The 27,214-nt window shown below is 54.2% G+C and overlaps 1 protein-coding gene across 5 annotated transcripts in view; it reads left to right on the forward strand.

The window, feature by feature from the left end:
* FAM193A (family with sequence similarity 193 member A) overlaps positions 1–27,214 on the forward strand; it is a 154,804-nt gene that overhangs the window by 119,736 nt on the left and 7,854 nt on the right. For all 5 annotated transcript variants that reach the window (XM_025289574.3, XM_044945542.2, XM_006074638.4 and 2 more), the window contains 8 exons: positions 1,920–2,171; positions 11,298–11,496; positions 12,417–12,689; positions 14,010–14,289; positions 14,843–15,026; positions 16,053–16,283; positions 18,134–18,983; positions 25,758–25,839. In XM_025289574.3, coding sequence (XP_025145359.1) covers positions 1,920–2,171; positions 11,298–11,496; positions 12,417–12,689; positions 14,010–14,289; positions 14,843–15,026; positions 16,053–16,283; positions 18,134–18,983; positions 25,758–25,839 — 2,351 coding nt within the window. The remainder of the gene's footprint in view (positions 1–1,919; positions 2,172–11,297; positions 11,497–12,416; positions 12,690–14,009; positions 14,290–14,842; positions 15,027–16,052; positions 16,284–18,133; positions 18,984–25,757; positions 25,840–27,214) is intronic.

Consider the following 27,214-nt stretch of genomic DNA (forward strand, 5'->3'; position numbering starts at 1 on the left):
AATGAGCTGAGGAGTGTGTGTTCTGCCTATATTTTCTGAAGGAATTTGTCTGAGATTGATACTTCTTAAATATTTGATGGAATTCACCAGTGAAATCCCGTGGACCTGATCTTTTTAATTAAAATTTCGTTTACTTGATACAGGTCTGTTCAGATTTTTTATTTCTTCTTGGATTGAGTTTAATGATTTGTGTCTTTTTAGGAATTTATCCATTTCATCTAAGTTGTCTAACTTGATATCTCATGGTTGTTTATTATCTCTTTTTAGTTCTGTGGAGTCTAGCAATGTTAATTCCTGATTTGGGTAATTTTATTTACTACTTTTTAACTCCCTCAGTCACTCTGGCTATATTTTTGTAAATCAGTTTTTGTTTTTTTTTTTTTCTATTTTTCTCTTTTTTGCTTCATTGATTTCTGTTCTGATCTCCATTATTTTTTTTATATATTCTTGGGGTTAATTTTTTCTATTCCTAGCTTGTTAAATCTAAGGCTGAGATTACTGATTTTAGAGCTTCCAAATTTACTAAGACTTGTTTTATGGCCTAACATGTGATCTAACCTAGATGTGCACTTGAAAATTGTGTTCTGCCCCTCTTAGGTGAAATGTCCTATAAATGAAACTTCGGTCAAATTGATAGCGTTATTCAAGTCTTCTGTATCCTAACTGATTTTCTATCTAATTCTAAAAATTACTGAGAGAGACATATCGAAGTCTTCTGTTACAACTTTTGGATTATCTATTTCCTTTTTCAAATCTGCCAATTTTTGATTCATGCGTTTTGGGACAGTGTTGTGGAATGTGTATCCATGTAATTATTGTTCTGCCTCCCTAATACATGGGCCCTTTTGTCACTGTGAAGTATCTCCCTGCTGTTATTTCTTATCTTAGACTATTCTCTGTAATATTAATATAGCCATTCCAGCTGTCTTCAGGTTGCTATGTGTATGTTTTATAAATTGTTGTCCTTTTAATTTTAGCTTCTTTGTGTCTTTTTCTTCCAGCCTTTGAGCTGGATCTTACGTGTGTATCCTGCCCCTCGGTCTCCGCCTCTTGTTTGGAGCGCTCCATTCACATCTAACGCAGTTGCTGGTGGTGCTCCCGTCTGCCGCTGTGCCGCTTGTTTCTGTGCCTCATGTTCTTGTACCTCTGTCTCTACTTCCTTTTTTCATATCAAACAAAATTTTAGTGTACCATTTTTAATTCTGCTATTGATTCTTGAATTATGTTATTTTTGTTTAGTTTTTAGTTAGTTTTTAAAGGGTGTGGGGAGTTGGGGATAGGAAGAGCCCTGGGCAGGAAAGCTAGACTCCTTCTGTTCTTAAGTAGAAGTTCTAGCAGGTTTGCATGAATAAACGCTTCTCAATATGTTTTTTTCGTTTGGTTGATTTCCAGAGCCTCAAAACGATTGCCTTTGACAATTGTGTTCAGTTTTGCACTTGTTTTGAGGGAGAAGAGTCACCGACTGCTTCATTCCACCTTAGCCGGAAGTCCCGTCTCTGGTGCACTTTGAAGAGCCTCTGTGTAGCCATCCGTTAAGCGGTGTGAGCCCAGCGGAGCGTGGCACCAGTGGTCTCCTTGTCCTTGGTCCCAGCTCCCTCTCTCCACTCTGCCATCCTGCAGTCTCCGCGGCCCTGCTCAAACAGGCGCGGGATGCAGACGGGTGAGGCTGCCGCCCCGGCAGACACCCAGCCGGGGTGAGGTGCGCACGCCTTGTCTCTCCAGGCCTCTTCAGTCCCAGTCCTGGGGGCCCTCGTTCAGCTCGCAAGGAGGGACCCGTCTACCCGGGGTGTCAGGACGGGCCCCGCTGCCTTTGTATTTGCTGTGTGGCTGACTCGCATTCAGTCCATATCGTTCTTTGTTTCCCTAAATACTCAGTACTCACTTACTAAATACTCTTTTTTTTTTTTCTTTCCCTTTAGGCAGAACAAGCTCCAAACACTTGTGAATGTCATGTTTGTAAACAAGAGGCGTCTGGATTAACGCCTTCAGCAATGGCCGCTGGCGCCCTGCCTCCCGGCCACCAGTTTCTGAGCCCCGAGAAGCCCGCGCACCCTGCGCTGCACCTGTACCCCCACATCCACGGGCACGTGCCCTTGCACGCCGTCCCACACCTGCCTCGCCCTCTCATCCACCCCACCTTGTACACAGCGCCCCCCTTCACACACAGTAAGGTGAGTGGGCAGAAAGGGCCCGGGCGCTCACGCGCCACTCAGACCTCGAGAGCGTGTTTAAACAGACAGACCCGTAAAGTGACGACATGTATGGGGCAGCAGCCACGCTCATGGGAGGGTCTGCAAGCGTTTCCTTTTACCGTAATATTGTAACCTCCTGGAGTTCTGAACCTTTACGCTTGTAAAAACAGTCGTGGACATCATGGTTCGTTCCTTGGGAATTGACCAGGATGTGAAGAGATTTTCATGTGGTACTGGCGTAATGGGTTGAGCTGGGGACCACAGGGCCTCTGCCCACCCAGGGAGCAGCCCAGTTCTCCAGCTTTTCCGGGCCTGGTGGTGGTGGGTAACACAGCTTGAACGTAATGTGAATCCTCTAACACTGGCCAGGCTCCGCAGGGTCTTAAATGACAGTCCTCTTAAAGGACTGTTATGTAGAAAGGCACAAGCTTGAAGGAAGGACCCTGGGCGCCGTGCAGCGGAGGCTCGCCGGCAGGTGAGTGGTGGGCCGGGGGCAGCTGGGCAGGCCTGGCAGGACAGGGGTGACGGCTGGGAAGGGCGGCACGCACCGCCTCCTGTCAGAGCCTGAGGCTCGTGCTGAGCGCCTTAGACGTTGTAGTGCGATCGTTAGGTTTGTTTCGTTCTTCATACCGTAGATAGCTTTGCCTCACTAGCTGTTTTGAACTTACTTTTATTGATTCGGGTCATAAATTTTAATTTTTTATCAGTTATTCTGGCTAATGTTATTAGCTCTAATCAGTCAAAAGTAGAACTCTCCCCAGACTCTACTCATAGACAGTGATTCTCTAGTGTTCGAAAGGGAGCATGTGGCGTGAGAGGGACTTTCTCAGGCCACACATCACCCCTCACTGGGGTTTGCTGTTTGTCTGCTGGAGAGGGTGCCGGGTGATAATTGTTGGTTTATTAGAGAGCATCCTCAGTTTGTTATGTTCTGTGATAATAAGTGCTTGGTAACCACTCAAATTTAGGCTTAAATTTTATTAGGTTGACTGTTGCTTCCCCGATAGCTCAGTTAGTAAAGAATCCACCTGCAATGTAGGAGATGCCAGTTCAGTGCCTGGATCAGGAAGATCCCCTCGAGAGGGGATAGGCTACCCACTCCAGTATTCTTGGGCTTTCCTCGTGGCTCAGCTGGTAAAGAATCCGCCTGCAGTGTGGGAGACCTGGGTTCTGTCCCTGGGTTGGAAAGATCCCCTGGCAAAGGGAAAGGCTACCCACACCAGTATTCTGGCCTGGAGAATTCCATGGACTCTATATAGTTCATGGGGTCGCAAAGAGTCAGACACGACTGAGTGACTTTCTCTCTGACTCATTGCTCAGTTCAAACACTTAAAGACACCTTTGTTAATCGGGTCATTCTAAGTAGCATATTCATGTTTATATTCAAGGCCAGGCTATTTGGATGGTCCTCCCAATCCTTCACCCTTTTCCTCAGGTGAGCATATGAGTTTGGAAGCTGTTTGCTCCTTGTTCTTGCCTAAATAGAGCTCCATTTCCTAGTCCTAGGGAACCACCTGGAGAAGAGGGTGTAGAATGTTCTCTCATATGTTCGTGCTGGTGGAAATTATTCAAGAATTAATTCCTAAAAATCTTCAAGTGAAGTAGTGAAATTTATTATTCCCACTCTAGTTAAAACTGAGTTTTCCCCTGGATTTTGGCCTTTTCTCAGGATGTTACCAGCAGTGTATAGAAGGATAAAGTGGGGGAAGCATCACCTGGGTCGCAGTCTGTCTGTCTGTTACCATTGAACTGTAATCCAGTAGGTGGATGAGAAAGATTCATGGGTCGAAGAAACTGCAGAGGAGCAGCTGTGAGGCTGTGTTTTAGCCACTTACTGTTAGTGCCAAGATTATTCACTGACGCAATTAAAATATACACTAGCTGGGTTCCATTTTTATTTGGAAAAATGAGATGCATTTGACAGCATACTTGGTTTGTACCTGGTATAAAAACGTTTTTTGCATAGTCTCACGTTGTCACTTACCAGGTTTTGCAAAGTTGCCGTGTGTTCTTTGAGTTAGTCTGACTTAGTTGAGTGCTGTGGCGGCATCTGTACCTAAATGCACAGAGCGTGCCCAGCCCTACAGGAGCTGCTGGAGGAGGACTGAGCTGTAGTGGAAGGACATGGTTGTCCTCAGCTCCATCAGAGCAGGTTTCTCAGCGAGATGCCTGCCCCACGCAGGCGGGGGCGGCCCCGAGTGTGGGCAGCCGTGCCCGCTGAGGCTCTGCTGACCTGCTTCTCTTCCTGCAGCATCAGGGCTTTTAGGAATTTCTGCTCTGGTTAGCTGTCGCCTTTAAGACTATGTCACTCTAGTTGTAATTCTTTAATTCATACTTTTGCCATTGTGGATAAATAGTACCTAAAATGCTTGGAATGGGTACTGTTAAAATTTTATTTTCTTGAGATTAGAAAGACTTGAAGACTATTTCCATTTTCAGAAGTCTTCATTACCACTGATATGTTTATAATTTGTATGTTGAGTAATGTTACTTAAAAATTAAAAGTAGTTGCAGGAGGTAAATACAGTGATGAAATACTGAAGAAAAAAATTAAAACTAAGTGACAGGAAATTTAGTTTCCAAATATTTGGGCGTTCTCTAGCTATCCTTCTGTTGCTGGTTTCTGCTTCAGTTCCGTTCTGTCTGAGCATGCACACTGTGTTTCTGGTCTTTCGGGGTTGCCTTGTGGCCCAGGGTGTGGTCCGTCTTGGCAGATGCTCTGTGTTCCTTAGGACAAACGGTCTGCCGTTTTGTGTGCGGCAGGCAGCGGCTGGCTGGCGGTGTGGGGTCCAGGTGTGTTCTTGCTGGCCCCTGCTGCCCCTAGGCCCTTGCTGGGGAGGGCGGTGGAGGTCTGCAGCTCACAGCGGACCTGCCTGCTCTGCGGCAGGCCTGGCAGGCTTGGCCTCACGCAGTTTGGTGCTCTTCTGTTAGATGCTTGTGTGCTGGGGGTTCCCACGTGTTCTCGGAGGGTTGGCCCTTCGGTTGCTAGGGAGTGGCTCCTCGCTCTGAGGTCTGGCCTGTCTGCAGGTAGTGGGGCTCCTGCGACCTCGCTGAGCACTGCCTGGGGTAGCTTGCCATCGCTGCCCACAGCAGGTGTCTTGTCGACAGGCATCGCTGGATCTTGGGGCTTTGGGGGCTGGGGGAAGCTTCTTGTTCTTTAATATATTCTGATGATCTCGGCATTTTCATTGGTGTATTTATTCCGTTCACTTTGATTTTTTTTTTAATGTGTTTGGATGAATACCCATGTTTGTAACTATTTTCTATTTGTTGCCAGAGGCTTCCTTTTCTGCTTTCTCTACTCTCACTTGAATATTTTCTGATTCATTTTATTTCCTCTTAGCATATCAATTACACCTCTTTTTCCATTTTAACAGTTGTATTAGAAAGCACCTTCTGACTAAGCTAGGGCTGCTTCCAACACTGCTCCTCCACTTTGTATGCAGTTGAGCTGCTTGTAACAGATTGTTCCCAGTTCCTCCTTCCTGTCCCTTGTGACTTGCAGTCATCATTTTCATTTATCCAGTATTAATCACGCGGTACATTGTTGCTATTATTACTGCAAAGTTTTTTTTTTTAAGATCAATTAACAGAAAAATAAGAGATTTTATTTTCCTGGTGTTTATTCCTTTTCCATAGCTCTCTCTTCCTTTATGTAGATCCAGGTTTCTGACCTATATTATGTTCCTTCTTCCTGAAGAAAATCTTCTAACATTTCTTGCAGGGCAGGTCTGCTGGCGGTGCATTCCCTCAGTGTTTCTTTGTCTGAGGAAGTCTTTATTTCTCCTTCACTTTTGAAGGATAATTTCGCTGGATACAGAATTCTAGGTTGGTGGTTTTTCTTTTTTTTTCCCTTTGAACACTTAGAACCTGGTTACCCCACTCTCTTCCTGCTTGTGCCGTTTAAGTGAGATGTCTTCTGTGACTGTGTCCCTTGCTCTGTAGGACAGGGTTTCTTCCCCTCAGCCCACCCCCAGGCTGCTTCCAGGATTCTGGCTTTGGTTTCCTGCAGCTGGGATGTGTTGCGCCTGGGTGGGGTCTCGTGGGGGTCTTGCTGGTGCCCTCTGAGCCTCCTGGCCTGCTCTGGTGCCTGTCAAGAGTTGGGACGTCCTTGGCCGCCGCTCCTCCAGGCCTCCTTCCTGTCTGCTCTGCTCCTGCAGACTCCAGCCCCATGTGGAGCATCTTTTGAGAGGGCCCCAAATTCTTGGACATTCTGTTCTCTTTTTTTGTCACTGTTGGTGCTGTTTTTTTGGAGGATTTTGTTTGTTTAAATTCTTGTTTCTCTTCGCATCTCAGTTTGAAAAGTTTCTCTTGTCGTATCTTGAGGCTCGTTGATTTGCTTCTTGGCTGTGTTCAGTCTGCCGAGTCTTGGTTTTTCTCTCCACGTTTTTTATTTCTAGCATTTCTTTTTGACTCTTTCTTAGAGTCTCTCTGCTCACGGTACCAATTTGTTCTTGCGTGCTGACCGCATTTCCTGTCAGAACCCACACAGGAGAAGTTTCGGGTTGCCTGCCTGCCTCATGGTCTCCTTGTCCCCTGCTCTGCTGTCTCTTCCTGAACCTCTGACCAGACCTTCTCATCCTGCTTTTCGTACCTGTGGTCCCTCCCAGCCTGATCGTCTTCTGTTCTGAGAACTCCTTTTTGGATCACTCTTTCAGTTTGGTGGTTTTCCTGTTGTGTCTAATCTACTCCTTGAGTTTTTAACCGTACTTGTAATTCCTATTTCTAAGCTTTATTTTTCAAAAGCGTTAGAAACTTTCCATGTTCTCTTGTTCCTCGATCACCTGTTCTCTCATCTTTCCTTTCTGTGAGTGTTTCACACATAGTGACTCTGTTTGGATGAAGCTGTGAGGCTCTAACCCTTTTTATCGTGAGGTCATACATGCTCAGCAGACCCTGAATGGGGGTGCTTCCTTGGGAGGGGACCCCACTTGCTGACGTGGAGGTGCTGCTGGTGCGCTGGCCCCCGGACCCCCCAGCTCCCCTTGTCTCTGGCTCTGCTTCCTCCCGTGGGACCGCAGGGCCGTCCGCTGGTCTCTGTCACCGTGGTGCGCATGCCCGCAGGGCGCCCGTCCCTTCTGCACCTCCGCTGGGGCCGGTTTTTCTTGCTGTGTTCTTACCAGTTCCCTGTGAACGGTTTCCCTTGCTTTCTCTGTAGCTCAGCACCTGGTTACAGAGGTGTCCTGTGCCGTTTGTCTGGGATCTGGGACATGTCTCCCCTCAACGGACAAAACCCGAGGAGAGCGGGGGAGGACTCACCACCTGAGAGAGAAGAGCCCGCGGCCACGGCGCCTGCTCCTCCCCTGCCGCTGGCCTCGGGCTGTGCTCGAGGCCCCCAGCTTTAAGTGCTGTGTCCTTCCTGTCTGGAAGATGTGTCAAGAAGCAGTTGCCCCATTAGGACGGGGCTGGAGCGCAGGTGGAGCGCTGTCTCGGGCTCTCCACAGGAGCACAGGGGGGACCTGCAAACGGTCGGTGAGTTCAGTGCATTGAGGGAGCCTGGTGACGGGGCTCCCGCACGGCTGTGGGCGTGCACACCCCTCACCCCCTCACTGGGCTCCTTGTGTGCAGCCACTGCGGACGTGGCTCGCAGAGTTACACGTGGAAACAAGTATAAGTTCAGTTGGAGTTTGAGGAAGAAAGAGACTGCATGGGGAAGAGGGACATAAATTGATTGCCATTTGCAGGTCATGGCGGGACCTGCGACCTGTATTTATTTGAGTTCACTTCTTCTGAGCTGAGAAACAGCAAAAAGAAGGTGGTGCTCTCTGGCAGGAGCACTGAGGGGCCTTTTAGGAGAAGCCCAGTGGGGAGTGACTCTCTCCCCTGCTCGCTGGGCGCCCGGCGGCCCTTACGTTCAGGCGCTGGGTCTTGGCAGCAGCTGCCGCCCGCACAGGGCTCCGTTCGCTGCTCCCTGGGCTCCGGGCTCCGTTCAGGACAGGCTGGGTCTCACAACTCTGCATAAATTCAGAAGTGTGCTTGGCTGAAGTCATCAGTTAGTGTGTCTGGGCTTCTAGTTAGAGCAGAATTGTGCTTTCCTGTGAATCAGTTTTGTCTCAAAGAACACATCAGAACTTCTGTGAATTACAGCCATATGGATTTGTATAAAGATTAAACTCAGTGCTGTAATATAATAGCGTTATCCACACGTGCTTTAAATCATTCATGTTTTTATGGTGGTGGCCCCCAGATGGTCTAGGTGACAGGTGCCTCCTCTCTTCCTGAAGGAAGCCCTTAGCCCTGGACGTGGGCAGGCCTCTTGTGCAGATGCCTTCACCCAGGTGCAGCTTGGTTGCTGCGGACCCCTGTGCCCCTTGGTCTCCACCACTGGACCTCCTGTTTTGCATAGATGGTCTTCTGAACCAGACATACAGTGTCACTAGCTTATGTCTCCAGTGTAACAGCTCCGTGGTTACAGTCCTTACTCCACTCAGCATTTGTTGAACAGCAGGCTGTGCCAGGCCCTGTGCTGCGTGCTAGATAAAGGAAAACAGTACCCCCAGCCCTTGCTTTCAGAGATCTCATCGTCTAAAGAGAAGACAAAAACCTGATCAAATTTGAAAACTCAAAACGCTATGGCGTACCTTGATAGAAATTGTAGACGCAGTGTAGACAAATGGCCCTGAGGGGAGACCCCGGCCCCGGAGCCTGTGGGTGGGCCTGCAGAGAGGTGACGCGGGGCAGAGCGCTGATGGCTGAGCAGAAACCAGAGAGGCGTGGGTGGCATGGTCCAGGCCTTGAGCGGATGCTCTTGGCGAGACGGCGGCGCTTGCTGTCCCCGGGCTCTCGAGGGGCTTGCCAGCGTGCAGCGTGAGTCTGCGTCCTGAGCCGGCCGGCCCGACCATGGGCACAGGCTGTCTGTCCCACCTGCCGGCGGGCTCTGCGTGTCCCGGGGCCTCCAGCACTGAGGCCTCCCTTTTGACCTTGCCTCGTGCTCCGTCCCTGCTCCGTGGAGACTGCCGCCTGCTGAGAGTTTCCTTGTCCTTGCCCTTTGCCCCTGAGACTTCCTGCCAGGTCAGCAGGTCAGGCTCCAGCCGAGGTGCTGGCGGTCTGGTCTGCCCTGCTTCCTCCGCTGTCAAGTCCCGAATCTGCTCCCACCTCACCCTCCACCTTCGTCTGCCCGAGCCCATTGAGGGTCGGTGGTGTGCTAAGCTGCTCAGCTGCCCAAGCGGAAGGACCCCGGCCCCGGCCCCTGAGAGGGCAGCAGCATCTTGAACTGGGCTGGGGGGGGCTGGCTTGTGTCTTGGGAGACCCCCCCTTAGTGCTCAGGAAACGCTTCCTTCGGGCCAGGCGACACTGAATACTCTGTGCACTGTCTGGTTTAACTCTTACCACGTCCCCTGGAGGCGGGTGTTTCCAAATGACAGATGAGAAAACTAAAGCACAAAAAGATTGAGTAATTTGCCTGAGGTCACACAGCTAGGAGAGGGCAAGCTGGCCCGTGAACCCCTTAGCCCGTGCAGCCCAGAGGCTGGGACGGGAGGAGAGTTCAGCCCAGCTCCGTCCCTGACGCGGTGCCCCCAGGAGCGGGGCCACAGACCCTCCCCTCCTCTCTGCCCGCCAGCGCTCCACCACACCCCCCACCCCACCCCCACCCCACACCCCCGTACTAACAGCCCCGGGGCACCCTTGTCCCGCTGCTCCACCCCTCTCCTGTCCCAGAGCGCCGCAGGCCCACTTCTGCACCTCGCTGACCAGACCGCCGCCCTCTGCGCCCCCCCAGCCCCCTGGGATAGAAGGCACACGGGTGTGTCTCTCTGTGGCCCTTCAGCCCGTAGGGTTCTCCCTTGTGCTTGGACGCTGGCCAGCCCTGTGCTCTGGCCTGGCCCTTCCCCACTCTGCCCAGCCTGGCCCTTGGGGTTCTGCTCCTGGGGGTCCTCCCCAGTGCTCTCCTTCCCCACCGCCGCAGAGCTGAGCACACTCACTGCTCACATCCGTGTCCCAGGGGGTATTCCCATGCACACCCGGGGGGGCGGGGCCGGGGTGGGTGGCGTGTTCTGGTGTAAGTGAGATGCGGGGCGGCAGGCCCAGGCTCCAGCGGCCCCGCCCCCAGACACCTTCCATAATTCGAGGGGAGGCGGTTGCGCCACCAGTAGGTTGGACGTGAGTCTTGAGTGCTGACGGGGAGAATCCTGGACTCGTGGGCTCGCTGGGGCGGGCCACTGCAGCCTGGGCGCTGTGGGGTGAGAGGGGGGCAGTGCCGGCCTCTCCAGGGCGTGGCAGCTCAGCTGTGGCGGGAGGCTCACCCCAGGCCAGCAGGGTCGTGAGCTGCAGTTAGGACGTTCTTAGGAGGTGGACACTGTGAGCCACACTGTGGGCCGAGCAGTAGCTTGAAGTCTGGGGACCAAGGGAAGACCGTGTGTCCAGAGGCCAGGTGAGCGGAAGCACAGGGCAGGCCACACCACGCTCGGGACTTGGTTCTACATCGGGGTTGGGAGCCACCGGCCCAGCCTGAGCACGGAGCGCCACGCTCGGTCTCAAGTTCCACGAGCCCGCTCCAGCCGCACCGAGGGAGGGGCGTCGGGCAGGGGCACAGCTGTGGGCTGGGGCCGGTGGGGCAGGACGCCCAGGCGTGCAGGGGGCAGCTGACGGCCAATCAGCCCAGAAACGTTTGGGCAGGGCTCTCCTTCCACACCCTGGGAGGGTGGGCTCAGCTCAGTGTCGAACCCATCTGTCCCCACACTTCTGCACTCGGCCCAGGTGTGAGGGAAAGGGCCAGAGCTGACCTCTTATCAGTGGCTCCGCAGGGACTTTTGACTGGTGATTTTTAAAACGTCAGATGAGAGTGAGCCATCGGAGCAGATCCCGTGCAGATGGCCTCGTTTAACACGCAGCTCAGGAGCGACCCTGGCAGCCCCTGGGCTGCCTCGGCGTGCGCGGTCAGCCCTGAGCACCAGCTGCTCTGCGAGTCTGCGTCCACTGCCGCTGCCCGTCACATGCGGCCCCGGGTGTGATCAGGTGCGCCTTCCGTGAGGTGTGTTTCCCGCACGCCTGTTCACGGCACGCGTGCCCCCCAGGTTTCAATAATGACTTGTCTGTCTGTAGTTTAAATCCTTACGTAAACAGAATATTAATTTTGATATGTGATTAGAACATTTTTTTTTGTAGGCTTTACCACCAGCACCTGTTCAGAATCACACAAATAAACATCAGGTATTCAGTGCATCTCTTCAAGACCATATTTACCCGAGCTGCTTTGGGAGCACTCCAGAGTGGACTAGTTCTAAGTTTATAAGTCTTTGGGGATCAGAAGTGATGAATGATAAGAACTGGAACCCTGGCACTTACTTGCCAGATACAATTTCTGGTAAGGAACTCATTAAACCTTCGTTGGAGTTTACAGCGACCTGAGCTGAGCCGATGCCACCTGTTGCCACAGCTCCCTAGCAGGTCCCAGGCCGCTCCTTCCCCTGGCTTCCGCTGAGGGCGGCAGGCCCCCACCCCGTCAGGCTGCTGGTCAAGTCCCGCTGCACCAACAGAGCCGTGCAGGCACTGGGCTTGGCAGCCAGGAGCCTGTGGCCTCAGACATTGGGTCTCCCTGCCCCCGGGCCGCGGAGCGTCTGGGCTCTGGGGCGCGGTGGTCAGTTTTGGTTCCCTAGCAGTGGTGACCACCAGAGCTCAGCCCGGGCAGCGGGGTGCTGTGGCTTGAATGCTGTGACTTCCGTTCCTTCCTCTCCTCCTGCTCTGCCCCTACATGGGCCCTGTCCCTGCTAACAAGCACCTCCCTGCGGCCACCTCAGCTGCTGAGGCGCCGGTGCCTTCCTGGCGGGACAGGGCGTGGATGAGGGCTGCCCGTCTGCCTCGTCTCTGTCGTCCGTGTGAGGACGGCCCTGGGGGCCCCAGCCCAAGCCCTGCATGTGCTCGAACAGCAAGCTAGGCTTGATGTCTGGTCTGTGCTTGGGAAGGGTTTCTAGCTGTGTGACCTTGGGCAAGTTACTTAGCCTCTCTGGCCTCAGTTTCTTCATCTTTAGGTTAGACATTAGAGTGCTAAGCTCAGAAAGTGGTGTTAGATATTGAATAACTTTGGGAAAGCACCCAGCATAGGAATCAGCACACAGTACGTGCTCAGTCAGTGTTTCTTAGATACAGACCAGCTGGCGAGCGTCGTCGCCGTGGACTGCTAATTCCGCAGCCCCCAGTGTTCGTAGTTCAGTCAGTAGCTGCTCTTTAGATTTGACCTAAGCCTGTGTCTTTTGGAAGCATTAATTTTCCCATTCTTCTCTGAAGGGAGTGACTTATTAGGGCCAACACTCTCAGAAGCAAGACCTGAAGCTCTTCCGCCTCCATCTAGCAGTGAAACGGCTGCAATTCCCGATAATAAAGAGAGAAAGAGCGCTGCCAGAAAGAAGTGTTTGTATAATTTCCAAGACGCTTTCATGGAAGCAAACAAAGTTGTGATGGCCACGTCGTCAGCCACATCCTCCGTGTCCTGCACGGCCACCACGGTGCAGTCCAGCAGCAGCCAGTTCCGTGTGTCGTCCAAGAGGCCGCCTTCCCTAGGTAAGGCCCGCCCGCTGGCCGGGGCCCTGCCTCCCTGGGGGCCCGGGTCGGCTCTTGCCCAGTGCCTCAGTGACCACCGCCTCCTCGGTGTGCCCAGAGACAACAGTGTAAGGGACACCCACAGGTGTGCCTGCCCAGGGGCGTGTCCTCTGGGCCATGACGAGAATGTTGCTGTCACGCTGACCCCCGGGGCTCTGCCACGCTGTGTGCCACCTTGGTGCTCTCCGCACCGTGTGCTGTGAGAGGAAGAGGGCACTGCTTTCAGAACATGGAGAGAGGGATTTTCAGTCGCCTTGAAGCAGGAGCCTTGTGTGGAGTGAGCCGACAGGGTACCAGCCCGCCCGAGGTGTTGCCCCGCCGCCGTGCGGCCCTGGTGAGGAGGTGGTGTCGCCGCCGCTCTGATCTGAGCCCAGGGCAGAGCGGGCTTGAAGGCAACGTCAGAGGCACACAGGAGCAGGACCAGAGAGGCCTCGTGAGCCAGAGTTAGGGCTGTGTGGGCATCGAGAGGAGTAAAGGAGTGGACGGCAGCACCCAGCCAACGTCTCAGGTCCTTCGGGGTCCTCAGGAAAGGGAGCTGGGGGTCGGGGGCTCTTAGGGTCAGAGCTCACTGCTGCCTCGGATACACAACCCGTACGTGCAGAGGCCGCTCTGCGCCCGGCCAGAGACAGCGCCAGGCAGGCGTCCTCACGGGTTTCAGACGCGGGGTCTCTGTTTGGACATGGCAGCAGTCCCGCTGTCTGGGCGCCGTGCTCACGGGTTGGCTCCGCCGGCTCCTGCGTGCGGGCTGAGGTCGCCAGGCTGCCGGGAGCTGCCTCAGGTGCCCCTTGGGGTCAGTGGGAGGACCCCGCGCCACCTTCACAGGACTCATGCCCCCGGCGTTTCTGAGTCCAGAATTGTGGACAGCTGGCCTCAGCTCGGGAGAGGTCAGAGTTGCAGAAGGAAGAAAGGAAGTTTAAACACCCTGGGCTGGGGGAAGAGCCGCCAGAGGCTGTGGGTGAGGCCTGGGTGGGCTGTGCCTGCGACGATCCTCCCGGGGGCGCTGCATCCGCAGCCGGGCTGCCGTGCGGCCTTCCCTGCCGAGACGCGTGTTCTCAGGAGCCCGGGCCACACGCCCAGGGCCGAGCAGCTGCCACCCCCACGTCAAGCCACGGGCAGGTGTGTGTGGGAGAAAGTAGCAAAGCAGTGATGAGTCTCAGATCCAGACGAAGGGCAAGTTTTCTATAGAGTGGAACATTTTCCGACCAAAAGTTGGTTTTCAAAAAAAAGCAGCTGGCAGTGAGAGAAAGGCCGCAGGCAGTGACTCCAGCATCTCTGTCGTAGGTGACGTCTTTCACGGCATCAACAAGGAAGACCACAGGCACGGGGTGCCGGCGGCCCCCAGGAGCAGCCCCACGGGCCTGGCCCCGCTGCCTGCCCTCGCCCCCGCCGCCCTCTCAGCAGCCTCCACGCCTCACCTGGCCAACATAGCAGCTGTGTCCTTCCCCAAAACAGCCGCCTCCCCTGGCTTCGTGGAGTCGCTCAAGAGCTTCTGTCCTGCTCCCGTGGCCCCCCCGCCCCCCACCACCGATGGCTCTGTCAGTGCTCCCCCCAGCGTCTGCAGGTGGGCCCCGCCTGGCGGGGAGGCTGGGGCGGTGCTCCCTGACCCCCCAGGACGCAAGAGCTAGCGCCTTGGGTGTTCGGAGTGGTGTTTGGTACATTAGGCTCCCCAGGTGGAACTAGTGGTAAAGAACCTGTCTGCCAGTGCAGCAGACCTGGGTTCCATCCCTGTGTCGGGAAGATCCCCGGGAGGAGGGCATGGCAACCCACTCCAGTATTCTGGCCTGGAGAAGCCCATGGACAGAGGAGCCTGGTGGGCTGCAGTCCATGGGGTTAGGGAGAGTCAGACACGACCAAGTGACTTGGCACGCACGCAGGAGCACAGAACAATACAAGATGCTCGATAGGTTTAATGAAAGACTGTTTTCGTTCCTTTGAACTTGCCACCCCCCCACCTCCCCGCCCCGACACACACACCTCCAGGAGGAAGCGGGGGTGAGGGGGAGGGACGCGTGTGGACCTGACGAGCCCCGCCAGGTGTGCCCCTCACGCCGCGCCGCCTGCGTGGGCCCCTGCGGGGCAGGCCGCTTGCTGACGAGCCCTGCGCGGTTTTGCAGCGACCCTGATTGCGAAGGGCATCGCTGCGAGAACGGCGTGTACGACCCGCAGCAGGACGACGGGGACGAGAGCGCGGACGAGGACAGCTGCTCCGAGCACAGCTCCAGCACCTCCACCTCCACCAACCAGAAGGAGGGCAAGTACTGCGACTGCTGCTACTGCGAGTTCTTCGGGCACGGCGGGGTGAGTGCCCGCGCCCGCGCCCGCGCCCGCGCTGCCCAGCCGCCTCGGGGGCCCGCCGCGGCCAGCTCAGGGCTGCGCGACAGGGGTTTCAAACTGCGCGTCCCAATGAGAAGGGTAAAACACACAAACCACTCTGCGAGAATAATACACCAGGCTGAGTTCAGGGGGTGGTTATGTGTGTGGGAAGCTTTATTTGCAGCACAGTTAGTAATAAAGTCAGGATCCTGTCTGAAAAAGTAGTTCCACTTCTGGGTTGTACTTGTCCTACAGAAATAATGAAAGATACTTGCCCAGAGTTAGTTATGAGTATTTTATCTCTGTATTTTGCATTTGATTGTGGTGTTTAGAGTGGCTGATGAAGTCAGACCTACTGCTGACCCAGGCATGGGCACTGTTGAGTGTGCACACATGGACAGCAGCCCCGCGGGGCTCTGTGTCACACACGTGGCGGGCTCGACGGCGCGGCCCGGTGAGACGTGCACACCGCGCTGTGTCCGGGGCGGCCTGTCCCTCAGGGGCAGGTGTCGGGCGCGCTGTCGGGGCGGGCAGTGGAGGAGCAGAGTGGGAGCCATCTGTCGTCTTCTCCGGACGCACTTGGGTTTAGTAGTCGGTGAGAAACCTTTTCACCACTGGAAAGGAACCCTGCGAGTGGATGTGGAAAGATACTATAAACCCATTTATTGCCGTGAAAAGATAGTTAAGCTCCGTTATATCACAAGTGGATCAGGTGGTATGGATAATTGTTTCTTTTTAGTTTGAAAATAACCATTGGGTGCATAGTTGTACATCCTCTGCCTTTCCCTGAACCTATGGAGCTCGACATTTCAATGCCAGGATACTGCCTTTGGGTAATTGGTGATGAAAGGCTTCTCTTTTTCTTGCCATTTGTTTCTTTTATTTATTTTTCCTGACGTACATGGGGTACTTGAGTAATAAGAAGGAATTCTTTTTTAACACTGTGGTCTGAAATCTGTCATATTCTCAGTCATTAAAACTTGAGTTTAGTCATGTTTTCATTTGTCTTAGCCTCCAGCCGCACCCACAAGTAGAAATTACGCGGAAATGAGGGAAAAGCTCCGTCTACGGCTGACCAAGAGGAAGGAAGAGCAGCCTAAGAAAGCGGACCAGCTCTCAGAACGGGAGAGTGTGGTCGACCATCGCAGGGTGGAGGACTTGCTGCAGTTCATAAACAGCTCGGAGACCAAGCCCGTGAGCAGTACGCGGGCCGCCAAGCGCGCTCGGCACAAGCAGAGGAAGGTAAACGGCGGGGCAGGCCTGGGGCCTCACGGGCCCCCACGTTGCTCCCGGAGCCCCGGGGGCCTCCACCAGCCTGAATGGGAACCCCGCATCCCCCCCTCCCCGAGCCGTGGTCTCACCAGGCCCAGGTCCTTGTGTGACAGCGGGCCCACCCCTCTGTTGATGGCACGTCTTCCCCAGGAAAATCGAGACCGGAGTCCTTGGTTGTTGAGGGCAGGGGGGCACTGTGGGCTGGTGGAAACGGCGGGTAAAGGGTCGACTTTGCTCTGAGCTGGCACAGCGGCACTGTGCGTGAAGGGAGCGGCCCTTCCTGCAGTTGCCCCGCCTGCCCACTTCTCTCGAGGGCCTTCCCAGTGCCTGGCTCCCCGAGCCCCTCAGCAGGTGGATGGGCTGTGCTCGTGGGGGACTCATCAGGCCGCACACTCTGACCGTGGGCTGAGATGCTTTGGGAGGAGCTGACACCCCTGTGAAGGATGAGGAGATCTGCCCACCCCGGGTTGGGCCACTTGTGTGGTGTTTGCTTCCAGTTTCGCTCACAGCGACTTGGAGGCGGTCGTGATTGCACGGTGGGGGTTTGCTGCTGGCGGCGTACCTCCCAGTCCTGAGACGGGCCTGGGTTGATCCCAGGTCTGATGAGGGCCTTGGAGGGACGGGCCTGCTCCTGCCGCAAACCTGGTGTGGGAGGCGTGTTCTCTGCCCTGTGGCGCTGCGGTGTCGGGGTCCCAGGGATCCACTTCCTGCTGGGTTCCCCGAATCCTCCGCTCAGGCAGGTGCTGTCTGGGCTGGCCCCACCCCCGTCCTCTGTCCCTGCGGGCGGCCTGACTCCAGATGCGGCTGCAGGCCCTCCAGGCTCGGCGCAGGCTGCCCCCGGCGCCCACTCACCGTGCGCTGTCCACCCAGCTCCTTGGTTTTCAGGACGACCGGGGTCGGGCGCTGTGGCTGCCGCGCTGCGGGGCGCGCGGTGCCGGCGGGGCCTCTTGGGGGCGCTGTCGGTGCCGCCTCCCTGACAGGGAGCAAGGGTTTTGAATGATCTTTACTTGAGATTTTTTGAAAATCTGTCATTGCATTTTCAGCCTAATTTTATATTTAAGTTTTATAGAAAGACGGGTTGTGTGTTATAAATATTGTCTTCTGAGATATTGTGAGGCATGCTGAAGTTTGGAAGAACCTTTGCATTTTCCCAGCACAGGCCTCACTGGAGCCCGTGATGGAGGAGCTATTCTCTGTTCTCTTACTGGGCGTTCGTTTGCTAGACAGCAGCGATCTTTTTCACTTATGCTCTTGGAATGTGTGTCACTAATAACAGAGAGTCTTCACCTGAGATGAAAATTAATTTCCTGCCAATTGGACGGCAGAGATAAGCATTGTCTGTCACGTCATGTTGAATATTTTAGGAAGTCATTTGCTCTATCACGCTAGTGAACACAGGTTGGAAATGTTACCTGCTAGGGTGGAAAAAAGAATTTCTAGTTCCTTAGCACACATTTTCTTGTGTGTCCTTGTGACCCGCAGGGGTGTGTCAGCAGGGGCTTCACTGGATGGGCTTGGCAGCGCCTGCGAGGCGCCCGGTCAGTCCTGTGCTAGCAGCCGCGTCCTCTGCCCGCTCCTGGACGCCGGGCCCATGGGGGCAGGGGCGCACAGCCGCTCTCACCTTGGCCTCTGCTCCCTGACCCCCGACCCCCCGGCAGCTCAGCCTGTGGGGGCTTGTTCCCCGTCCCCTCTGCGTGATGTGGGTGTACTCTGAGTTTTGGGCCTGTTACAGGCCCTTTCAGAGTTCATCGTCTTACGCAGTTCACCTTCTCAGGCCCCCGGTTTCTCTGTGTCTCACGCTGCCTTCCCTTCCATCGCAGCTGGAGGAGAAGGCGCGCCTGGAGGCGGAGGCGCGGGCCCGGGGGCACCTGCATCTGCGCGAGGAGCAGCGGCGGCGGGCCGACGACGAGCGGCTGACGGAGGAGCTGCAGCGGCTGCAGGAGCTGCAGACCCTGCGGGCCGTGAAGAAGAAGAAAAAGGAGCGGCTCGGGAAGGACTGCCCCAAGTTGGACATGCTTGCCGGCAGCTTCCAGGCAGCCGCAGAGTCGGCGCCTGGCGCTGAGACCATCCACAACGGCTCTCTGGAGCCAACTGAAGACCCTGAGACCTCATCCCCCTGCCCCTCCAGACATGCAGACCACGCGGGCCTGGGGCCGGGGGCCGACCCCTCCAGACACGCGGACCCCACCGAGCCTGTGGACGCCAGGGAGGCCAAGCGGCTCCTGCCCAAGGGGATCAGCGGGGAGCAGCCAGAGCCGCTGTCCTTCCTGCTGGACATGGTGCATCACCACAAAGGGGGCGCCGGCCCACAGAAGCCGCGGCCGGGCAGCAAGGCCGCCGGCGAGCCCGCCAGGAAGCCCACGGAGTCCCCCCGGGCCCCAGAGGGCCCGGCCAGGCCCCGGCCACAGGCTGAGCCCAAGGCCAGAGTGCTGGAGCTCCCGCCCCTGGTGGGCCACCGAAGGGAGGAGACGAAGGTTAACAGCAACAACAACAACAGGAAGCAGCTGAACCACGTCCGCGAAGAAAAGCCGGGCCCAGGCCCCGCAGAGCCCCCCGTGCCCAGTGAGCCCCTGCAGAGCGGCAAGCCGGCGACTGCGGAGTCCCCGCAGCCCAAGGGCCGGGGCAGGAAGAGCAAGAAGAAGAAGGGGGAGCGCGCCAGCAGCTCCATCGGTGAGTGCGGGGGTCCCCCACCATCGCCCCCAGCCGTGCAGCCCATGGGCACATGCTGGCTTCTGCCTCGGGGCCGCTCTGCCAGCACAGGGCCACGTGGGCACTGTTGCTACGTCTGGTTGTCGTGAGGTAGCCTCCCAGCCCCCCAGCTGCGGGAAGAGTGCGAGGACCCCATGCATCCCCAGGTCAGCGGTCACACCGGCTCCGTCCTCCTGGCCTTCGGACTGTGTTTCTGCACCAGGGGAGGGTTGTTTTGCTGTTTTCCCTTTATATGTCCCTGTGTGTGTTTCCTTCAGTGAGGGCCGTCGCTTCCGGACCACGGGACAGTGGTTAGAGGCAGGGAACCGACGCCGCACAGGCCATCCTCTGCCTCGGAGGCCGGAGCCTCATTCCTGTTGCTCTGCTTGTCCCGTAGCGTCCTTTAAGGGAAAGCTCGTTTCTCCTGGTGTGGGGCGCTCCCTGGGGCCCCCTGTCAGTTCCTCCCTTTCTCAAACCTCGCCTTTCTAAGGAGTGCGGCCCATCCATGTTCAGAATGAATTCCTTTTTATTGTCATTTCAGTTGGCTGCCGTTCCCTCCCAGCGAGGCTCAGGTTGTGCGTTGTTGGCAACAGCACTGTGCCTGGCGGTGACCCTGGTCCTCCCCGGCCGCTGGGCGGGGAGTCTCTCCTCCATGGGGACCACGCCTCCCAGCCTCTGCTCAGGCCCAGTGTGTCGGGGGCAGACGAGCCCCGTGTGGCACATCAGGCGCTGGCCCGCTAGTTTGAACGTCCGTGGCCAGCAGCCCTCGCTCGCTCGCCCAGACAGGTCGTTCAGGTGCTGTTTCCAGACGGCGCTGTTTCTTTCTTCCTTCTCGTTTCTCGCGCGGCGTGCTGCAGGAAGGGCCGTTCTCCTGCCTCCGTGCTTTTCTAGGGACTGCTGCAGGAGCCCTCACCTGCTGCTGCCGGCACCCCTTTCCTAGCACTGTCTCCTTCGATGCCCCAGATTCAGTCCGGGGGCCCCTGGAGGAGGACCCCCTGCGCCCCGTCGCACGGTGTGCACCCATGTGCCCTGCTCAGTCAGACATCCGGCTCGGCGTTCCTCTCTCTTCCAGCTCTGAGACCCACCCAGGGGGCTGCTGGCGTGTTGCTGGCAGGACTGAGGAGGGCACGTGTCCGCTGCGCAGAGCCCTCTGTGTCTGTGTCGCGCTTACCGCGGCCGCTGCGGCCGCCCACACCGGCGCTGCACCCCCTGCAGGCCCCTCCATGTGCACAGGGTGTTTCCCTGCTCTGGGCCTGGGGGTCCGTGCGGGGCGGGCTCGGAGCTGCCCGCACGTGCAGTGGGCCCCAGGTGGCATGCTGCCTTTGAGGAGCGCTGGCTCGGGCGCCGTCCAGGCAGGGCGTGGGCTCATGCCCGCCCTCCCGAGAGCGTCCTGTCATCGGGTCCCGGACGCGGCCCATCTGTTAGGGGTTCTCGTGTGCCTTTGACTGCAGCGAGGTCCTGTTTTTAAGGGCTCTTTCTACATCTTTTCGTGCATTTTCTGCTCATCTTGTTCTCATCTCTCAGCTGGGTTGTGGTCTCGCCTCCCTGTTTAAGAGCTCTGTGTGTGGGGTGTCCGTCTGGGGCCACGCTGCCCCCTGCAGGCCTCCGCAGGGCTCTCTGGACGCTGGCTCTGGCTGTGTGTGCCTGCTCTAGCCTTGTGCAGGTTTCCCTGGTCACCTCAGTGGTCAGCTCGCTGCTCTCTTGTGGTCTCGGGACTTCGAACATTTACTCGGTGTGACTGTTCGCATTAGCACTGAGGTGGCAGAGGAGTGCCCCTGTGTTTTTCTAGTATGCGATGGTTTCACTTTTTTCGCTAATCTCCCAGATAGGTGTATTTGGAGTTTGTTCTCGTGTGCCGTGTGAAGCATGAGTCCAGTTTCGCCCTCGCCTGGACGCGCCAACATCGGCTCCGGGAATGCCTCCGCGGGGCCGGGCGCTGCCTCGGGCTGTCTGGGCTTCCGCCTCCTCCCCCTGCTTGTCCACCCGCCCTGGGTGCGCCGGGCGGGCTGCTGCAACTGCTTCTCCCTCCTCAGAGTCGTTTTCAGTGTTTTCTTGGCTGTTCTTTCGGGTTTGTATTCCCATAGGAACTTTGGTGTAAATGTGCCTAACTCCCTTGAAAAAAAGCCCTTGCTTGTATCTTTATTGGTACTGCATTAAATTTATAAATTAATTTAGGGAGAATTGATTTAATGATGATGTTTGTCCTTACCAAGAACACGGGGAGTTTTTCCATGTGTTCAAATCCACTTTATCTCTTTTTGGAATGTTTTAAGTTTTCTGTAATAGGTTTTTCACATTTCTTATTGAGCTTATTTCTAAGTATTTAATCTTCCTTGCTTTTAATTTGAATGAGCTGTTCTCTGCCGTCTTATGTTCTAACTTTGGACCATCCGGTGCAGTAGCCAGGCATGTGTCACCCCTGAGCGCTGAGATGCTCCAAGTGCAAGCGGAGGGGATTGTGAGCGTGAACTTACACACCATTAAAACCCAACATGAAAAAGCGTAAGATACCACCGTGTAATTGTTACATTGATTACCTATTGAAGTGAGCGTTTGGATATGTTTAGTTAAATATGTATTACTGCAGTGAATTTTACTTGTTTCTTTATCCTTTTTTTAACCTGGCCCCTGGGAGACTCGCGCTGTGTCCGTGGCCCGCACTCCTCCGCCTGGTCTTTGGGTTCATGTATAAAAACTGCTGCCTTCTGCACCTTAGCTTTCCACCTTCCACCCTCGTGAGTTCCTTCCGTCTTGTTGGTTCTTTCAGGTTTTCTGTCGTCCATTTGCAAATAGAGAAAACTTTACTTTTACTTTTCCAGTTCTTATGCCTCATTTTCTCTTACGTAATCGCATCATTCATGAACTTAAGGGAGACATCTGGTGTCTCTAATGTTAAGATTTTGGCTTTAAGGTTCATATAGTTCATCGCATTAAGAAAATATCCAGTAATTCCTACTTTTAAAAAATATTTTATCAAGAGTGAGCTGATTTTTGTCAGGTTTTCTAGCATCTGTATAAACATTTTTCTTCTTAGACCTGTTGCACTTCATAATGATTAGGAAGGTTTTTTTTTCATTGTCAGTATTCTTGAGAAATTTACCCTCCACTGGGACTGCTCAGGCTTTAGTGATTTGAGAGGAACCTCGCGTGCAGCCCCCTGGGCTTGGCGCCTTTTTTGTGGAGTAGTTTCCTGATACCATTCTCTCTGCCCTCTGTGGTAATTGGTTTGTTAAGGTATTTCTGTCTTTTATGAGGTTAATTTTTGTAAACTGTGTTTCTGTGCTGAATTATCAGTTGGGCTACTTTTCCAGCCTAGTTACGTAGACGCCTGCAGAGCACATGCCTTTGGTTTGTCTTGTTTGTTTTCAGCTGTGCGGGGTCTGTGCAGTGGCACAGGGCTGGCCCCGAGGCATGTGGGATCTTAGTTCCCCGACCAGGGTTTGAACCTGCGTCCCCTGCATTGGAAGGTGGATTCTTTACCAGTGGACCACCATGGATGTCCCCAAAGTACATTCTTCTTTAAAAATTTATTTTAATGGTGGTTTTCGTCTCATCATTTCCTATATTGTATATTTGTGCTTCCTTTCTCCGTACTGTGTTTGACTCTAAAATAGTTTATCCATATAATGTTTTTTTTTTTTTTAAAGGCTCTTGATTTGGTAATTAGGTCTGTTTTATTCTTTGCTCTACTGCCTTAGTTTCCATTTTTATCTTTTGTCCTGTGCTTTTTTTTGTTTCACTTCATTGTTCTTTACAACTTTTCCACTTGGAATTGAGTTCATTTCTTTCCATTGTTTCCATTTTATTGATCAAAGTAACACTTTGAATTTTTCTCTGAACTTTCCCTTTAAGTATATCTCGTAATACCAGATAATGTTTCCACTTGGTTTCTTTTTTAGACATTCAGGAATTTCCGTGTAGTTTTCCCCCCTTTCACCGGGTAGTTTAATAGGTGGCTTTTAGATTTCCAGATGGGAGAGCCTCTCTTAAATTAATAATTTCTAGGTTTTGGACTCTGTGATTCGAGAGTATTGTTTATATTTCTGCTTTTAATTACTGGTAATTTTAAATTACTGGTATTATCTTTGTGACTAGTTTTTGTGATTGCTCTGTGTACATTTGAGATAAAAGTATATTTTCTCTGTTTTCATGGTACAAAACTATATCTAAATACATGTTTATATCCATGATATATTTTGAATTATGTTCGAGTCTTCCATACCTTTCTTGGCTTTTGCCCTCTTAATCCGTATTCTGTTATTATCGAGGTTTTTTTCCCCCTGTGTTTTGTTTTACAAAGGTGGTTTCTGTGTTCCTTGGTGCACACCCTTAATAATTTCTTACTGAAGCATGGCTTTATTATTAAAGCTCTCCCTTTCAAGTTGTGCTCCTTGCTCTTGGCCTGACTTCCCCTTTGTCCCTCTGCTTCTGTTTGCCTGGCGGGCACCTTTGTCATGCTCCCTTCATTTCTGGCCTTCCTGAGTTGCTTGGTTTTAGGTCATTCCCTTGTATACAGCTTCGACGCCTGAGTCCTGCTATGTGAGCCGTATTGACAGTGTTACGTGCCACGGGTGAGGTGAGCCCCTTTCCGTGTGCTGATAGGACAGCCCTGACGTGACTGTGTGATTATTAAACCTGTTCCCTGTGTGTGTCCTCTCTCTGGGTGCCGTGTTCGCTTCGGGGCTTCTTCCCCTAAATGTCGCTGTTTCAGAACAGCTGGGGCGCTGTGCCTGTGCCCCCAGCCCGCAGGCCCCGCCCCGCCCCTGGTGGGCCGTGGCCCTGCTTCCTGCCGGGGGCAGCCACACGCTGAGCGCCTTCGCTGTGCTCCCCACTTTGCCGTCCCTTCTCGCCCCACTCTTCAGCTGCGCTGTGTCTGCTTTGTCGTCAGAGCACGTGGTGCTCGTAGGTCTGCACGTGAGTGAGCACGCAGGCGCGCCCGCCTCCTGTAGAGATTCTGGGCGCGTGTCCTCCCATCAGGGCTGGGGCGAGTCCTCCGAGCTCCAGAGAAGCGGGCGGTTTCCATGGTCTGCACGTGAGCAGCCAGCCAGGCCTGGACTGTCTTAAGTCAACTTTCTCTCCACTCTGGTTAATACAGTTTATTTGTGCAAAAAATGTATGTCTGATACTGAACCTGGCTATAGTTTCATCCTGCTTTTTCCTTACACCACGATTTTTGACCCTGCTTGTCAGATCTGATCAGAAGAGTATCAGAAATCACTTTATAGAGGCAGCGTCCCCGGCAGATGCACCTCCTGCTGTGTTTCTTTTTTGTGGTTGAAACTGCTCTTCTTCTGGAACTATCATATTTGTGGAACAGCTTGCGATTGGGCTTTCCAAGTTGTCATTTTCTTGACTCCTGTAAACCCTCCTGGCTCAGTACATCTCTCCTCGTGTGCAGTGTCCCTGAGCAGGGGGGGCCCCCCCCGGCGGTGCTGGCGGGAGGTGTGTGCCGGAGGCCTGGAGAGCGGTCTCTGCACGGGAGGAGCGATGTGAAGGCGACCCTGTGTGGATGGGAGGGCGGGGTGGGGGGACGCAGCATGAAGCAGCAGCAGGGATGGGGCACAGGCATCCCTGGCTATTGACGAGGAGCGTGCCCAGCCTGCTGACCAGGGGCGTGAGCGTGAGGAGCGGAAGTGGAGGGGTGCGACTGTGGCTGAGTGGGGTGGCTGCACGGAGGAGGTAGCTCTGTGCACGTGCGGCCCAGCAGAGGTCGGGGTGGGGTGTTGCTGTTGGTGTCCAGCTGTGGGTGAAGCCAGGGGGACAGGGCTTCAGGGAAGGACCGGACAGTGAGGTCTGTGCGGGGGGTTGTTGTCCTGCTGGTCCTGGGGGCGGCGTTGCTGTGGCGGGTGGTGTGACGGCCCCCACCTGCCGCCGGGACTCTTCAGAACTGTGGGCAGCAGGTGTGCAGCTAGGCCGCGGCTCCGCTACTGTAACGGTTACAGGGTGTACTCCGTTACCCTCCTGTGCAAATGCCCAGTGAGAGGAAGAAAGAGAATCTTTATGGAAGATTCCCAAAGTTGTCCCATGCTGACGTGGGGACAGGGTGGAGAGCGGCCTTTCACAGAGCGGCAGCGGTGGCCTGCATGCTCCTTGGGTGGAGCCTGCTGGTGCGCGAGCACCACGTGCCCCGAGCCCCCCCAGTGTGTAAGTGTGCGCGGATCGCACCTCTGGCACCTGAGCTCAGGCAGGAAGCACACTGCATCCTGCAGGCCCCGGACAGGGGGCAAAGCAGAGGAGAGAGTTAAGGACCCCAGCGGTGCCGAGGCTGCCTGCTGTAACCTGTCTCCAAGGAGGGCTCCTCACCTGCAGACTGAAAGACAGCCTTGCTGTTTGGCTGGGACAGCCTCAGGCTGATGATAAAGTCTCTAGAGGGTGCTCAAATGAGCCGCTGGCCCAGGAGGGCCGGGTTCCTCCAGAGGCTGGGTCCAGGGCTCAGACGTGCCGCGCATCTGCTGGCAGCCCTGCCCCTGCCCCTCCAGCGGGGACCCGGGACCGGGAGCGTGGCCTCTCGAGGGCTCTCTCCAGGCCACAGCCCCTGCGCCGCCTCTGCGGGGCCTTCGCTCCACACGAGTCGGCTCATCCCACGGTCGGGTGTTGCCAGGCGCCCAAGTGGTGTCCGCCCACCGCTGGCCCTTTGCAAAATCTTATCCTGGAAAAGGTTGTTAGTTTTTGAAGTAGTTGAAGTAAAACCAAATGCTTTGTTCCGTTCTGGTAAGATGGCCTGCATTTACTTGACTTACCTCTTTCACTTTGCAGATGATGTCTTTCTGCCTAAAGATATCGACCTAGACAGTGTGGACATGGATGAGACAGAGAGGGAAGTGGAGTATTTCAAAAGGTAAGTGTTAGTTAGGCCTGGTGTCTGAGGCAACAGGAGCTCCGTGGCGCCATGCATGCCCCGCCCAGAGCACTGCCGTCCGTCAGGGGCAGAGGTCGTGTCAGCGGCCCGCAGCCTGGCCACCGTGCCGTGTCACACCCGCGCACGAGCACGAGCCTCCGCGCCCTCGCGGTCACCGCCCCCTTCCCCGTGTGTGTGGAGCACGCGCCCTCGCGGTCACCGCCGCCTTCCCCGTGTGCGTGGAGGTGGGTTTACGGCGTCACAGTGCGTCTCACAGCGGTCCTCGCCCGCAGCGTCCCTGTGGGCCGTGGGCCCACGCCTCTGTCCTCACAGGTCTTCCCTCTGATCTTTATCTGTGCTGGTGTTGGAACAGGGATAGGGCATGCTCTTAAGGTGAAAAGTAACATTTTGGATAATATATTCAATTTTTCTGGTATGCACATGTTTAATAATGTTTGTCATAATTTCAGTAATATTTTGTCTATCTGAGCTACAGCAAGATATTTTTTTCTTTAAAGTGCTTTGTTCTTTATTTAGCAGTACTTTAATTCTTTGTTTCAGAAAACACACACATACACTCAAAAAAGAAACAGTTTCCAATGTCATTAATTCATATTTGAGATAAGAAATTCTAAGTGTTTCTTAAAACTATGTTTATTGTATAATGTGCATGCGTGTGTTTTAACTCTTAGGAGATGATAAAGCATTTGCTAAAGTTAAGCATTCACAATAAAAACTCTTAACTAGGATAGAAGGGCACATCCTTAACATGATATAGGGTAGCCATAAAATACAGTGAATGTTATACTTAATGGTCAAACATTAAAAGCTATTCTTTGAGATTAATAATGTTAATAAGGATGCCTCTTATCACAACTTTTATTTTTAAAGACATAAAAAGAAATAAAGGGATAAGGATTCAGATGAAGACGTGGAATTGTCATCCTCAGATGATAAGAACATGTTTGTACAAAGTCCAAAGGAAGGTACAGCTAAATTATTGAATTCTCCACAGTTTGCCCTGAAGCTGGGTTCTGGAGGGCAGGGAATGGAATAACAGGGCATTTCTTGGATGTTGGTGACACTTTGGAGGAAAGTTTCCCCAAGGTGGACCTGCAGGACTCATGCAGCTTATACTCACAGATGACTTACTATAATAAAGATTGTCAAGCACCCAGGACTTAGGACAAACAATAAAAATCTAGAAGTGAAAAACAGAATTGGTAAAATCAAGGTCTCAATAGATAGGTGATGGATTCGACCTGCTGAAGAGGGAATGAGTGAGCTGGAAGGCACACTGGAACGCACCGAGAGGCGAGGGAACCAGCAAACGTGAACGAAGGGCCAGGAGACGAGGGGGCTCGGTTTAACGCAT

Source organism: Bubalus bubalis, chromosome 7 (genome assembly GCF_019923935.1).
Source record: "Bubalus bubalis isolate 160015118507 breed Murrah chromosome 7, NDDB_SH_1, whole genome shotgun sequence".
NCBI lineage: Eukaryota > Metazoa > Chordata > Mammalia > Artiodactyla > Bovidae > Bubalus > Bubalus bubalis.